This window comes from Tachysurus fulvidraco, chromosome 14 (genome assembly GCF_022655615.1).
Source record: "Tachysurus fulvidraco isolate hzauxx_2018 chromosome 14, HZAU_PFXX_2.0, whole genome shotgun sequence".
In the NCBI taxonomy this organism is placed as follows: Eukaryota; Metazoa; Chordata; class Actinopteri; order Siluriformes; family Bagridae; genus Tachysurus; species Tachysurus fulvidraco.
Window position 1 is genome coordinate 17,675,750 of NC_062531.1, and position 11,983 is coordinate 17,687,732.

Sequence of the window (11,983 nt, forward strand, 5' to 3'; positions counted from 1 at the left end):
ACACACACACACACACACACACACACACACACACACACACATATATTTACCGATTACATTATTATCCCTATAGTCTATATGTCTGTATGATGGAAACATTCAGATCAGTCTAAGGTGATGGTTAGGATGCAGGGGATGCAGGGACTAGAAGAGAAGGTCCTGTGGATCTCACCCCTGCGTTGTGCCGATGGATATATTTATACCAGATAGTGTGATTCTCTGAAAGATGAAACCCCTCTGAATCATGTTTTCTCGGAACTCAACACTGTTGAAGGAGGACGTTTAAGAGAATATTGATCTGAGCATAGGGACTAAGAACAGCATATTAATATTTTTCCCTCACCAATGAAAGCTACTAAAAATGGTTGCTGTTATTCATTTCTAAACAATTTTTTTTTCTTTTTTCTTTTTTTTCAGTATACCGATTTAGGGAGAACAAATAAAAAACACTCCACAATCACAAATGCTGGGTTAAATGTAACCATGATGTGTCATCGACCAATTTCTCTGTCATAATGAACCAATTTTTGGGTTCATAACCTAACAGAATGTGGTGTGTTATACTGTATGTACTATTCCAAGACTGAATCAGTATAAAAGACTCTATAAAGATGGGTGGGCATCGTAAAAGGCGTTGAAAGCTGAAGACAAAATGTTTCTGAGGACATCTAGTGGCTGGCAAATGGACGTAAAACAAGCCAAACAAGGTCTTTTTAAATGATCTGTAAAATGTAATGAAAGAAAATCTTATTTCTTGTGAGAAAAAAAGTAAGGACTTCTCAACATTTACTTGTACTTAAAAAAGATAACATTACTTACAGGTGTATCACACCAGGTATAATTTATTAGAACATTGTTACAGAGCATTTTGAAAAATGCTTGCCTTATTTAAACCTCAGATATTTAGTTTGTTTTGCTTTTAAGTGTTGAAGTTATTGTAGTGTAGAGGTATCACTGTGGTGAGATCCAAGGATGTTGATGTTTATGAGTCTGGTAAGGGATATAAAATGATCTTAAAATAACTTGTAATCAGCCATCCCATTGTTCAAAAATAATTTGCAAGTGGAGAACATTGAAAACAACTCCCAGCATGGCCTAGTCAGGCCTTTCCAAGCAAATTAACCTCAAGTGCAGACTGCAAGATGCTTAAAGAAGTCTCCAAAAACCCTAAAAAATCATCACAGGACCTACAGCAAGCGCTTGCTACAGTTGATGTCAAAGTGCATACAGTACATCTACAATCAGAAAGAGACTGTACAACTTTAATTATCATGAGAAGTGTGCAAGGACAAAACTTTTGCTGTCTAAGAAAAACATGTGGACAAGACTGAAGTTTACAAAAGAACACATAGACAAAGGCCAAGAATTCTGGAATAATTTGCTTTGGACAGATGTGTCTAAAATGTAATTGTTTGGAGACCATAACAGGGCATGTTTGGCATCATGTTTGCTGTAAAACAAATACAGCATTTAAGGCCATTGTCATGCTGGAAGGCTATGTACCTCTTCATCTTAAGTGTGTTAGCAGAAGCCTAAAAGTTTTGTGCCAAAATTGACTGGTATCTGGAGCTATTTATAATTCCCTCCACCCTTATTAAAGCCACTTCCAGCTCAAAAAGCAATCTTAATGCATGATGCTGCCATCTCCAGGCTTTAAAGTAACACATAATTTGACATGTTTTTGGGAGCTTTTGTATTGCCACTCTCCCCTTTAGCCCAAACATATAAAGAATTCAGAGATTGTTGTCATATGTTCAGAGCTACCAGTACTTGCCAGAAATTGCTGCACTTTTTTAATGTTGCTGTTGCAGCCTCCATGACCAGTTTTTTCCTGGTCTTCTCATCAATTTTATGGGGATGTCTTGTTCTTAGAAATGTCACTGTTGTGCCATATTTTCTCTGTGTGTTGATTATTGTCGTTTTGTAATCCTCTTTTAACAATGAGATCATGTACTGCATTGTACGTTTTTTTTGGCATTTCTAGTTGGAATGCTACCAAAAGGATATCAGAAAAATCCTATAGGTTCAGCTATACTTGTGTTTAATCAGTCACATTATTTCATGGAAAGTATATAATAATTAGTATTTAAAACGTGTTTGAATGTGATTGGTTGATTCTGAACACTTACACATTTGTAATTATAAAAGGGTGTGTATACTTATGCAACCAGGTTATTGTACATTTTTTATTTAAATATTTTCCCTTAAAATAATTATTGTTTTCTGCTTTAATATGTTGATTGCAATTTCACATTAAAGTTTTTAAAAGGCTCTGACATAATTTATCTTGGTTCCTTTCTTTTACTTTTATCTTCTTTGTCCCTGTCTAAAGACCGACAAAATAGACAAATTCACATACAACACAGACAAGTGCTTCTTGAAGACAAATAAGCTGGGGTTATTTAATACATTTAGGTGTATTTAAACTGTATATCCTGCACTTGATGCTATTGCACTCTGGTTAGACCTAAACTGCATTTCGGTGCCTTGTACTTGTACGTGTGTAATGACAATAAAGTTGAATCTAATCTAATCTAATCTAATGTAATCTAATCTAATCTAATCTAATGTAATCTAATCTAAACATAGCACCTTTTGTTTGAACCCACCCAAGTGATTAAAAATAATGCAGCATGTGACTGATCATTTCTTGTTAATCAAGTGTGCTTGATTAAGTGTGCTTATTTGTGCCTTATTTTGATTATGTGACCTATCCTTATGATATTGAAGATATTGATAATATAGCTAATGATATTGCTCCAGACACAGGTTCTATGAGGGGCGTTCCCATAGTGCCAAACCATAACGCAGTGTTGAGTTCCTTCGAATGGAAACTCTATACACAGATTTAAAAATGATCATTTTAAAAGAAGTTAACAGCATGTCTATATTTTTAAAGTATTAAAACAAGTTATTAATAATTTAAATATAAAAAGGTTGCACATTTATATTTTCTAAACCTCCACATAAACAATTGAATTAGCATGCAACAAAAAGGACTGAATATTAAAAACTGGACAACATCCTAGCTAAAAGATTTTTTTTTCTCAAAACAAATCTCTTTTGAAATTTTCATACTCCTCACAATTAAAAGGACAAACATTCTATTGTGTGAGCGGTCACGTGCATAATTTTGAATCTATCAGAACTAAATTTACATTTCATAAATATCTATGATGGAATGTTTGTAATGTCTGCTAAATTGACAAATGACCGTTGCCTCTATCTGGCTACCACAAATCCACTACATAAAGTCTGTACTACTGTATTTACACATAAACAGAGAGAAAGAGAGAGAGTGAAAGAGAGAAAGAGAGAGAGTGAGTCAGAGAGAGAGAGAAAGAGAAAGAGAGAGAGAGAGTGAGAAGGAGAGAGAGACAGAGAGAGAGAGAGAGAGAGAGAGAGAGAGAGAGAGAGAGAGAGAGAGAGAGAGAGAGAGAGAGAGAGATTGACAGAGCTAAATATTTCAATTACACTTCCTAACTGTAAGTACAATTATCAAAACCTTTTCAAAATGACATCACATCTACATTGCAGGTCGGCTTAATATAGTAACTCACCCAAAACCTTTGATTCATGCTTCAAAACCTTGTTATTGTGCCTTGAATTTGGCCAAAATTTATATAAATCTTGTGAGCGGTTCTAGATAAAATGTCTAGATGCTTTTTTTTTTTTTAACTGACTGCCAACCCTGAGCTTTTTATACAGATTCCAATAATACAAGTTCACTGAGAAAAGTCAATACCATATTACACATGAAAAATAATATGCACACTTATGTATTAAAATCTCACTGTGTGTTTATGTGTGTGTGTGTGTGTGTGTGTGTGTGTGTGTGTGTGTGTGTGTGAGAGAGAGAGAGAGAGAGAGAGAGAGAGAGAGAGAGAGAGAGAGAGAGAGAGAGAGAGAGAGAGAGAGAGAGAGTGGTAGCAAGTATCTTATTACCCGCCGTCATTCGCCATCTAAGGCATCCACCTGTCTTAACCACTCAAAATGACAGACAGACACACAGACATATGCCTATTTTAACAATCAGCACAACTGTGGTTTATAGTTCACATACAGTCAGAGGGGATATTTACCAATAAAGCCACCACCGGAAAAGGGACTTGAGTATCTTGTGGTACATTTGATTTAAATAACAAACAAAAAACAAAAAAGAAATCTGCCAGCTGGGTGTTAATTTCCCAGAAGGTATGTGACTTTGGCCTGTTTCTATTCAAGGTGTGTATCTGTTTTTTTATATGTATTTATGTGTGTGTCTTTGAGTGTTCATTAGGCTGGTAACGAAAATCATAAACTACAAACTACATTTTTTGCATTTATTTAGAGAATAGAGAAGACTGAAACTTCATTCATATTGACAGTGTTAACTCATTCTGGCAGGAGATTCAAATTTAGCCTTGCTGAAGTAGAGTTTTGTCTGCTGTGTGTGTGAGTGTGCATGTGTGTTTGTGTGTGTGTGTGTGTGTGTGTGTGTGTGTGTGTGTGTGTGTGTGTGTGTGTGTGTGTGTGTGTGTGTGTGTGTGATTTGCATGCAGTTGAATGAAATAAAAAGCAAAAAAGTATATAACTTATAATGCAATAGCATATTTCTTGTATTTTTTTCTATTTTGTGTTTTTGTTATTATAAATTAGATTAGATTATATATTATTATTGTTGTTGTTATATTATGCCACAGCATCTCATTACTTCCAAGATTAAATACTCCACACAAGATTAAATACTGCACCATGGCTCAGTATGATCAGTAAGTGTTCTTTTTACTTTCTCTTTTTTAACACTTGGCTGACAGGCATGCAACCCAATGTGGCCCATTCACCTCAATGATTGATATTTTGTGCATGCTAACACAATTTTCTGTTCACCACAGTTGTAAATAGTGCTATATGAGTTATTGTATCTTCTCAGGAATCTGGCTATTTTCCCCTAAACACCCTTTTCATCAAGGTGTTTCAACCTGCAGACCTGTTGCTCACTCACTCGTGTGTTTTTTGTTTTACGCACCATTTCAATGAACTACTATTTTGATGCTTGGTATATAAAGAATTTAAATGTAATTCTGGAAGTTACTGTCTATACCTTATGCAAATAATTAATTTATTAAAAGTGCAGCAGAGTACACAAAGAATAGGTGATCATGTTTCTGACCAGGAAACAGACAGTGACCACCGCAAATGTTAATAGAAAAACAACAATAGTAATAAATATGTGTGTGTGATTATTTCAGACTTGAGGATAAGGACTCTCTGGATATCCATGATAATCCACCAGTACCTGAAAACGTGGTCAAAGAGGATGAAAATACTGTATGTATTATAGTTTGTTCCTGATGGCTATAAATAATTCAGTTCAATTTTATCTATATAGTGCTTTTTAAAATGCATATTGTCACAAAGCAGATAAATCTAGAGTTAAATAAAAGAATATAGCAATTTATCCCTAATGAGCAAGCCAGAGGTGATGGTGGCACGGAAAACTCCCTGAGATAACATAATGAAGAAACCTTGAGAGGAAACTCATCCTTATCTAGATAACACCAGATTATAAATTGCGATTGTAAAGTAGAGTTCTGTATACTATAGAGTCAAAAAGTACTAATTGTGATCATAGGAATTTGAGTATGAGCATAATTTATAAATTCATTCTACTGTTATTTTAAGTCTATTGTACCAAACCGGAGTTATTTCAGTGATGGAGATTTTCAAGCAAAGCATCCACAGCCATCTTTATGGTTTCTAAAGTATGGTACCAAAGTAATCTCATGGTGATCTTTAAGCTATGCAACATCTTGGTTACAAAATAGCAATTATTTGTCTCAGAATATATAGATAAACCATTTCCCCTTTCTCTCACCACTATCCCTATCTCAGGTATATTTTGTGTATGATGAAGAGGTAGAAGAAGAAGAGGCTCCCCCGCCCCCGACTCCTGAGCCTGTGGTCCAAGTGAATGACAAACCACATAAGTTTAAAGATCACTACTGCAAGAAACCCAAGTTCTGCGATGTTTGTGCTCGAATGATTGTCCGTGAGTCTTTGGCACACATTTCATAGTTACATAAGGAGGTACTGGATGACCTCAGATTGTTTTGTTTAGCTCCCTAGTGATGCTGACATTTCGGGTGTGACTAGTATGTAGAAAAAGATATCATACAACATCTGGCAGACACCATTAATTCACATTTATCTAATTTATATAGCTAAGAATGGGAATCCTGTTCAAGGGACCAGGAGTAGTGGTTTGGCATTTCTGGGATTTGAACTTTGAAGGAGTAGCCCAACCTTTGAAGGAGTAGCCCAACATCTTAACCACTGAGTTACCACTTCTACATCATGTATAGAAAATAGTGACAATATTGACAAAAGCTGCTTTGAATATTCTTTCTTTCAACATAATTATTTATGTGCATATGAAATTTGAGCTTTCTTTGTTGTGCAGCACCCTAAAACTGAACAAGCATGTTTCCCTGGACTTGTTCACAGCCTTGCATATAACACAATAATGATGGGTATATCAGCAGCTATGAAGTTAATTTAGTTTATTTGTTTATGTGAAACTTTTTAAAACCATGATCTAGTTTGGTTAATGTCTATTCCTTCCTTTAAGTGAATAGTCATTGGTGGACAGCACTTAAATGAAGTCCCCAATGGTTATGTACATAAGTTAAATCACCTATTTTGTATAGCTGTATAAACATCTCTCATGACTGTTGTGTCATGTTATGAGAAAGATTCCTATGTCATTCTGCATTTTGTATATTTCCAGTGTTCTGTGCATTAACGGACTACAGAGATATGGTTCTGGTGCAAATATATATATATAACTGCGTGTCTGACCAGTGACTCTGATATTACTTCCAAAATTTTATTATGATTTTATGAAATGGTATTAGGAATGTGTTTCAAATTAGAATACGTTTTTAACATTTTAGCACATAATAATTCAGTTCTAATGAGTTATGACCTCATTTCTGCTTCACTACAATTTTAAATGTAGGCAAATTTCCTTTTTTTTCCCTTTTATATTTTACCTTAAAAAGAGTTAAAAAGAGGATTCATTTCTACATTTAATTGGCCCTTCAGCATTCTGCCATGAGTAGCTCAGCATGAGTTTGATTGAGCTTATACACACGCGCGCGCACACACACACACACACACACACACACACACACACACACACACACACACACACACACACACACACACACACACACACACACACACACACACACACACACACACACACACACACACACACACACACACACACACACACACACACACACAAATGTGTCTGCCAATAAGTCATCTTTAAGGTTTAATATGTGTCCAAATACAGTTCACTGTACTGTATATTTGTCTTTGAATGTTGAATATGGTTGCAATTTTTTTTACCACTCTAATTCCTCTATCTCCCTTCATCTCAGTCAATAACAAATTTGCACTGCGCTGCAAGAACTGCAAGACCAATATTCATCATGCATGCCAATCCTATGTGGAGTTCCAGAGATGCTTCGGCAAAATAGTGAGATGTTGTTTATTAATATACCAAATTCATTCAAACCTCTGTGCCTGCAACCGTAGCATAATGGTCTTACTACTTACTATTACTGTATTGTAAGCTCATTTGAATGATCTTTTCTTAGCCCCCAGGGTTCAGGCGAGCATACAGCTCCCCTTTGTATGATCAGGAGATAAATAACCCTGGTAGGTATTAAAACTATGTACAGGGTCCTTCATATGTATAAGAGCAATGATGTCTAAGTAGTAGTTGATTTACTTTAATTTATTTATTTTTATTTTTACTATATGACCACAGGTATGTGGACACCTAACCATAACACCCATATGTGGGTCTTCCCCAGACTGTTGACACAAAGTTAAAAGAACATAATGTCTATAATGTCTTTGTATGCTTTAGCTTTAAGATTTTCCTTCACTGGAACTAAGAGGCCAAAGTCTGTTCCACAATGGCAATGCTTCTCTGCAGATCCATTCAAACATGGTTTACCAAAGTTTGAGTGGTAGAACTCGAGTAGTCTGCACTGAGCCCTGATTTCATCCCCACTTTTGGCACAACTTTGGGGTCAATTGGAACAACAACACCTGGCCTTGTAGCTGGAACTTCTTGTGCTTTTGTGATTCACTGAGCACATATCGCAAAATTCATGCTCCAAATCTAGTGGAAAGCCTTCTAAAAATAAAATTCCCCTACATATTAATGGTCATTGTTTTGGAATGAGATCTTCAGAACTGAAGCTTACTCATACTTTTGGCCAAATAATGTGTTCTGGTCTTGTCATTGAAGGATTCTGTATAAAACACAAATGAATAAAAAGGAATCCCAAAACATGTTATAACAAAAAATAAAACAACAACAACAAAAACAAAAAAACACACATTTACAGCAACACTAAAAAACAAAAACTGTGTTTGTGCTTATGTATATGTTTGTATGTAGGACAACAAAATCGCAATGACCCAGTCTTTGACACTCTTCGAACTGGAGTTATCATGGCAAATAAGGAGAGAAAGAAAAGTTCAGAAGATAAAAAGAATGTAAGTGAAGTTTTGACATCCTGTTATAACACATTAGCATTACCATTATCATTAAATTGTCAAATACATTTTTATAACTGATGCAGAAATTGGAGCAGTGCACTGGCATTACAGGGTGCTCCAAATGCGTGGAAACAAGGTTTAATTATATGTAGCCCTTATGTGCAATTTATTTCAAGAATAAGTTACTGTGTAGTGACATTAATAAAATGAAAAAAAGATGATAATAATTTCTGTGTTAACTTGCTAATTTTTTTTATATATACATATCAAATCAAAATTGTATTTGTGCAGTGGTTTTAACAATGGACATTCTTTATACATAAATGTACTTTTTTTTTTAACAATATATCATTTAACATATTATTTCAAGATGATGATGATGATGATGGAGGAAGAAGAGGCTCAGCAGCCCAAAGAGGGTGAAGAGGGAGGTGAAGGTATAAGCACTAGTATTACCTTTATTAAAATCCAAATTGGGGCAGGTACTACAGGAAATTATTTATTTTATAATATTAACAATAATAATCGTAACAACAACAATAAAATTATTAATAGTATTTATTACCTTTGAGAATTTGGAAATGAGAATCATTAAATAATCAAGAAATAATTTGCAAGATGTGTCAGAAATGGCAGGTTTGGACACAAATGCAAGATACTCTCAAGACAAATTACAGTAACTGTCTTTAATGAAGATACAGGGTGTTCAGATACAGGGTGTGCAGATTTCAAAGCTTCAAACAGTCCAGTAATTCCAGATACAGTACAACAGGGTAATGCAATAAACATGGTAATAATAATGCTGCCATAAACTGACACATTTTCAGTAACAAGTAATATCTAGTTCAGTTAATGGCTTTATGTGTCGGAAACAAGCAGTCGAGCTGAAATTATTTTACCATTGTGCACTGGTCTCTTTCCATAAACTTTTTTTTATAATATTATAAATTGTTATTTTAATGCAAAAGAGTTATTAATTCTCATAAACTCTTATTGTTAAAGGAAAGCAAGATGCAGATAAAAAAGACAAGACAGCTGCAGATGACAAGGTGAAAAATGATGGTGTTGATCAATAATCAATTTATTTTGTTGTTAAAATATCAGTTACTAACAATGTTTTTATACTGTTAAATGTTCAAGAATAAAAAGCAGCAACAGACTTTTAGTCAGACTCACTACTACCTGGCTCTGTACCGTTTCAAAGCAATTGAGAAAGATGACCTAGACTTCCAGTAAGTGTATCATTTTTTTGTTTTAGTTTCAGAGCTTTATTGTATGTGACTTTTGTATGAATTACACATATTCAGTATATTCTCCATAATCTATACAATCATATTTGTATTATTGTTCTTGGTGATGCTTGCTCAAAATTACACACATTTAACCACTGATCCGGTGTTGAAATTTTCTATTTTTTCTGGAAATCTGCTATTTCTGTCTTTTTATGTTTAGCCCTGGTGATCGAATTACAGTGATTGATGATTCTAATGAAGAGTGGTGGAGAGTGAGTTTTATTAACAACTACATCATTTTGAAAAACTTTCTGCATCATATTGTACTTCCGTGTTAAGAAAGTTTGTGTGCCTTTTTGTGCATGTGATTATGTTTTAGGGTAAGATTGGGGAGAAAACAGGTTACCTTCCCATGACTTACATCATCAGGGTCCGTGCAGGAGAGAGAGTGTATAAGGTGACACGCTCCTTTGTGGGGAACCGAGAGATGGGTCAGATCACACTGAAGAAAGATCAGGTATGAGTGTGTGCTCCAAATAACAGTGACCTATTATTGGTTTTGATTTGTTTAAAAAATTTTTTTTGGATTTTACATTGAATTACTTTTGATATTGAAATGTTACTGTCTTTTTAATGATATAACTACACTGCGGTTAACTTGTAATTTCGAAGTGTATTTAATGGCACTTTTTACCCAAAGTTTAACCCACATTCTGGTGTCAAACATGTACAGTGTGAAATTATGCGGTGTTAGAATGTTATGACTTAGCAACTGACATGGAATCAGAATTTAAACAGTGGGTGCTTCACATCATGTGCTTTATACAATCACAGAAAACCTGTGTGTTGTGCAAACAGCAGCTGCAGCCTAGTTAACGTCAAATGGAGACAAAAAACACATTAATTGGAGAAAAGAGCGGACAGTTTTATTTCCACTGTTATGGTCAGAAAGGTCTGTTCAGGATAAACTGGATGGCATAGTCAGAAATAACTGAGCATTTAAGGAACGGACTGAAAAATTAGTGGAAGTTGGAACTACACAACAAAATACTTTAAGCTATAAAGGATAACAATAACTGTTCAGGTGCAGAATGACAGAGCTGGGTTATTTTTTGTATATATTTACATTTAAGCAGACACCCTTATCCAGAGTGACTTACAACTGAGAGTTAAGGGCCTTGCTCAGGGGCCCAGCAGTGGCAGCTTGGTGGACATGGGGTTTGAACTCATGACCTTCCGTTCAGTAGCCCAACACCTTAACCACTGAGCTACCACATCCCATATATATATATATATATATATATATCCTAATTCTTAAAGGCAGACCAAGCCTGGTTCTATCACTGAAGCGCACCCCAAACCTATTTCTGAGAATAAAGAAGCAGTGTAAACTATTATTTAATAAGAAAAGGAAAAGTTGATTACCCACTAGATAACACAACTTAAGTAACACAACCATTTACAATTGGAGCTCACAGTGACATGTCTTTTTAAATGTTTTTTCTTCTTCTTTTTTGTCTGTGTATCTGTGTATCTTGCAGATAGTGGTGAAGAAAGGAGAGGAGGTGAATGGCTATCTGAAAGTCAGCACAGGCCGTAAACTTGGCTTCTTCCCTGCTGATCTACTTCAGGAAATCTAAATGACAACATTGCACTGATACAAAGCCAGTGTGCCTTAATAAAAAAAAAAACAACTTGAACTCAAAGTTTGAGTTTTCCAAAAATATAAAAATATGCTATAAATGAAATCTGAGTATCTCAAATTTATGTTTGCTGCAGACACATGGACATGATCCAAGTAACCCTTGTTCCTTGGAACACACACATGCGCACATGCGCACACACAAACACACAGACACACAGACACACACACACACCATCTTAATATAAATAAATAAATAAAATAAAATAAAATAAAACAAAAACAATAAAAAAATAATTTAGGAAAAACATATAGGTATGTAATTGACATAAAAACACCATTAAAAGCAGTTATCAGTATAAAATGATCAAAGGTTTGCTTGTAGGATGTAGGAACATCCTTGTATTTACTCTCGCTCTAACCTGATTCTGTCTCTGCAGGGTAAATCTTCTGTAAGATTTATTTAATAAATAAATGTTTGTATTCATTTAGATATAAGTCCTGCACAGTGGCCAGAGAGATTTTGAGCCATTCCTCGTGTAGA

At 34.9% G+C, this 11,983-nt stretch overlaps 1 protein-coding gene across 2 annotated transcripts; it reads left to right on the plus strand.

The window, feature by feature from the left end:
• Nucleotides 1-4,003: 4,003 nt before the first annotated feature.
• Nucleotides 4,004-11,690, plus strand: stac3 (SH3 and cysteine rich domain 3). Of its 2 annotated transcripts, none has more exons than XM_047822941.1 (13): nucleotides 4,004-4,194; nucleotides 4,683-4,751; nucleotides 5,232-5,310; nucleotides 5,875-6,031; nucleotides 7,431-7,528; nucleotides 7,650-7,710; nucleotides 8,465-8,562; nucleotides 8,936-9,002; nucleotides 9,568-9,614; nucleotides 9,706-9,797; nucleotides 10,018-10,069; nucleotides 10,177-10,314; nucleotides 11,339-11,690. In XM_047822941.1, exons 2-13 carry the CDS (start codon nucleotides 4,735-4,737, stop codon nucleotides 11,435-11,437), a joined length of 1,005 nt encoding a protein of 334 aa, XP_047678897.1. In that variant the 5' UTR covers nucleotides 4,004-4,194; nucleotides 4,683-4,734; the 3' UTR covers nucleotides 11,438-11,690. The 2 variants fall into 2 exon arrangements, with proteins under 2 accessions (XP_047678897.1, XP_027026886.1); XM_027171085.2 differs by having other exon boundaries at nucleotides 4,004-4,224; nucleotides 11,339-11,688.
• The last annotated feature ends 293 nt before the right edge of the window (nucleotides 11,691-11,983 follow it).

Coding starts and splice junctions, on each gene's coding strand:
- stac3 (XM_047822941.1), top strand. Junction 7,711..8,464: donor TCAGGAGATAAATAACCCTG/GTAGGTATTAAA, acceptor GTTTGTATGTAG/GACAACAAAATCGCAATGAC. Junction 10,070..10,176: donor CTAATGAAGAGTGGTGGAGA/GTGAGTTTTATT, acceptor ATTATGTTTTAG/GGTAAGATTGGGGAGAAAAC.